At 31.2% G+C, this 2965-nt stretch overlaps 1 protein-coding gene across 1 annotated transcript; it reads right to left on the bottom strand.

Moving 5' to 3' along the window:
* Window positions 1-326: 326 nt before the first annotated feature.
* On the bottom strand, window positions 327-2174 carry LOC106466707 (peroxidase-like). Its single transcript, XM_022394782.1, has 3 exons — window positions 2076-2174; window positions 1697-1810; window positions 327-735 (listed from the first exon to the last, which is right to left on the bottom strand). Exons 1-3 carry the CDS (start codon window positions 2128-2130, stop codon window positions 548-550), a joined length of 357 nt encoding a protein of 118 aa, XP_022250490.1. The 5' UTR covers window positions 2131-2174; the 3' UTR covers window positions 327-547.
* Between the last annotated feature and the right edge of the window lie 791 nt (window positions 2175-2965).

Below are 2965 nucleotides of genomic sequence, written 5' to 3'. Positions count from 1 at the left end.
CCTTAAGAAACAACAATAACAAGCAAACATCAGTAGGCCATTAACAAAATGAATAAATACATAGAAAACCTTTATGAATTAATTAAGTATTTCATAATAATTAATTAAAAGAATAATTTGAAAAAAAAAGCAGAAGTGGCAATTATTACTGAAGTAAATAAAGAAATGTAATTTTTATTTAATAACATGATAAAATGTAAACAAGATCTTTTACTATTTCTTTAATGACAGTTTAATTAACAGTATTGATTAAATTGTTTAATATACCTACTAGTTATTTTACTTATTTTTTCATATATTAGTTATTATTATGATTACTTGTTATCTTAATATTTGGAATTAGCACTAAGCTTAATTTTCTAAGATGGCCGAACATCGTGAAATGTTATGGTTACGGTATAAAATATGTTTAACAGCAACGGTACCATTTCATGAATAAATACTTTCATATTATGATAATATTTATGAGCTCGTGACTTTGTATACCCCATTAAGAGATATATATTAACTTTTCTATATTCATTATCGGTTAATGTTTAGCTATGATCTATGAAGGTAGTTTGCTTTGATCAAACACTTCGAAACAATATAAGCTTAACCTGGCTTCTTGAAACAGCCTCTCATCATTCCAGCAAGGATTTATTTTTCTGAGTTCTCTCGCAATTCTGTTATGTTCTCTAATGAATATGGTGTGTAAAGCTGTTAAGGCTGGATGTTCATTCAACCGACGATCTCCTGGAGAAACCGAAAAACATTATCTGTAATACTGTCTGCTTTGGAAAATACAGTTTTATTTGAAAATTAGTAAATAAATAAGCATAAAAGAGTAGTTGCTGCAAGCCACAATTGATTTAGCTATCCAGATCGTATACATCAACAGATACAGAATTTTATTTATTAATTTTCAATAAAGCTAGACAGGTTAAACTGTTTGGGAACTGATCATACAGCAGGAACATTATAGTTCAAACACTCTCTCTTTTGACATGTTTTATTACAGCTGTAACGTACATATTTGTGAAGAAAAACCTTTAGGCTAAAAAATACAAACATAAAACACCCATGATCAAACTTGCATTTTAGAGAACATGTTCTTACGGTGACCTGACAATTGTCCCCTGGACAACCGCCTCCCGCAGCCATATCCTATTATATTAATATAACTGACTAAAATAGAAAAAATATATATACATATACCTTGTATTTCATAGAAGAATGAATTATCTAAGACTGTTTAAGTAGGAGAAAATAACACAGGTTTCATGTTAAATTTTGTATATTATTTAAAAAAAAGTTAAACATAAACAAAAAGTACTTTAGTTAAAATATCATTGCAAGTCACTAAAACCTCGTGACATGCGCAGTAAACGATAGCCGGGGCGAGAGGGTTAAACAATTTTAAATAATTTGTTATTCTACAAAATATAAAACATATGTGTTATTTTTCCTATTTTTTTCAGTTATATTAATATTAGAAAATATGGCTGCGGGGGGCAATTGTCTGGGTGGGGGCAGTTGTCCTAAAACCGTTCTAATACATGTGACAATGAAATTTTTCGATAGTTTATGAACAACATAGAATTATATATGATCATATAGTCATTTCTAACATGACATAAACACGAACAATCATTATTGGTTTTATTCATCGTTTTATCATAAATTTAAAATTTTAATTACTTTTTTCATTCATTACCTGCTTGAAAGCAGAATAATTTATTCCTTGGTTCACTACACAAATCGCCTCTAGTGTTTCGAGATCGTGGTAAAATGACATTTCCCTCTGAATCTCTTTGAAACCTCATCAAACCTATCAAAAGAAAGACAGTTAGAATACGTTCTTTTATAACTATTTTCTATTATAAACCAGATGTAAACTGATGCAAATCAATTAAGTCACTATTTTACTAGAATGTTTCAGAAAAACTTTATCGATTAAATATATTTTAGTCTAAATGTCTTTCTTAACTTTGAAAAATATCCTAAACGCTCGTATTATGGTCATCTGCACAAAGTGTAAAAAATTCATTCTTGACGTTTCTATAAACAAATATCTCACTTTGAAGAATACTTACCGTCTTGAAATAGTCGCAGTGATTGAACGGTGTGAAGATCACTTCCGTAAATCATGGAACCGTCCACGAAACTGGTGGGAGAATTTAACTGATCCCGGGGTCCTAAGATTAAGAGTTATTTTAATGATAAGCAATACATTTAATTAACCTGAAGAAGAAAAATACATTGCTTGAAACCTTTCCTAGTAAAGTAATTTACTTCCTATATGTTTAATACTAGAAAATTGAGCATTTAGTGTAATAGCATTGGGGTAATTTGATATTTCAGTGATGTCTTTCAAGAAAGGTTTTTGAAGAACAAGTCGTCATGCAGAAGTGCCCCCCCCCAGTAGCACAGCGGTATGTCCGCAGACTTACAACGCTAGAATCCGGGTTTCGATAACCGTGGTGGGCAGAGCACAGATAGCCCATTGTGTAGCTTTGTGCTTAACTTCAAACAATCATGCAGAAGTCAGCATAGAGTCTTAAACACCCTCTGTAAGGCCGCAGAGAAAGTAGGAACAGTCCACAGGAAACTATTTATATTTTTGATAATTTTTTATAGCAAATCGATGTTCTAAGACAGTGTATCTCTCTAAATTGATGTTATGGGGTAGTAACTTTCAAACGAATTAACTTTTTTAATATGTTAAATGTATGCAAATAATTCAAAAACTGAAAATAGTGTATCTTTGTTCGTTATTATTTTTGGAAACTCAGCCGTTCCTTCTATTAAACAGAGAACAATCAAAAGTTGATGCTATCGAGCTAAGATAGTCGATTATAAGAAAAATAAAAGCTAATCCTCAATAGCTGCGGCGCTTCAAATACTTTTAGGCAGGATTAGAGTCAATAAATATATTTTTGTGCGCCAGCAATACCAAGTGTGGGGCACGCGTGTACCCGATTTG

The sequence above is a fragment of the Limulus polyphemus genome, unplaced genomic scaffold, assembly GCF_000517525.1.
Source record: "Limulus polyphemus unplaced genomic scaffold, Limulus_polyphemus-2.1.2 Scaffold2352, whole genome shotgun sequence".
Taxonomy (NCBI): Eukaryota; Metazoa; Arthropoda; class Merostomata; order Xiphosura; family Limulidae; genus Limulus; species Limulus polyphemus.
The sequence above is the reverse complement of the archived record's forward strand: the minus strand, read 5'-3'. Positions and strand labels throughout refer to the sequence as shown.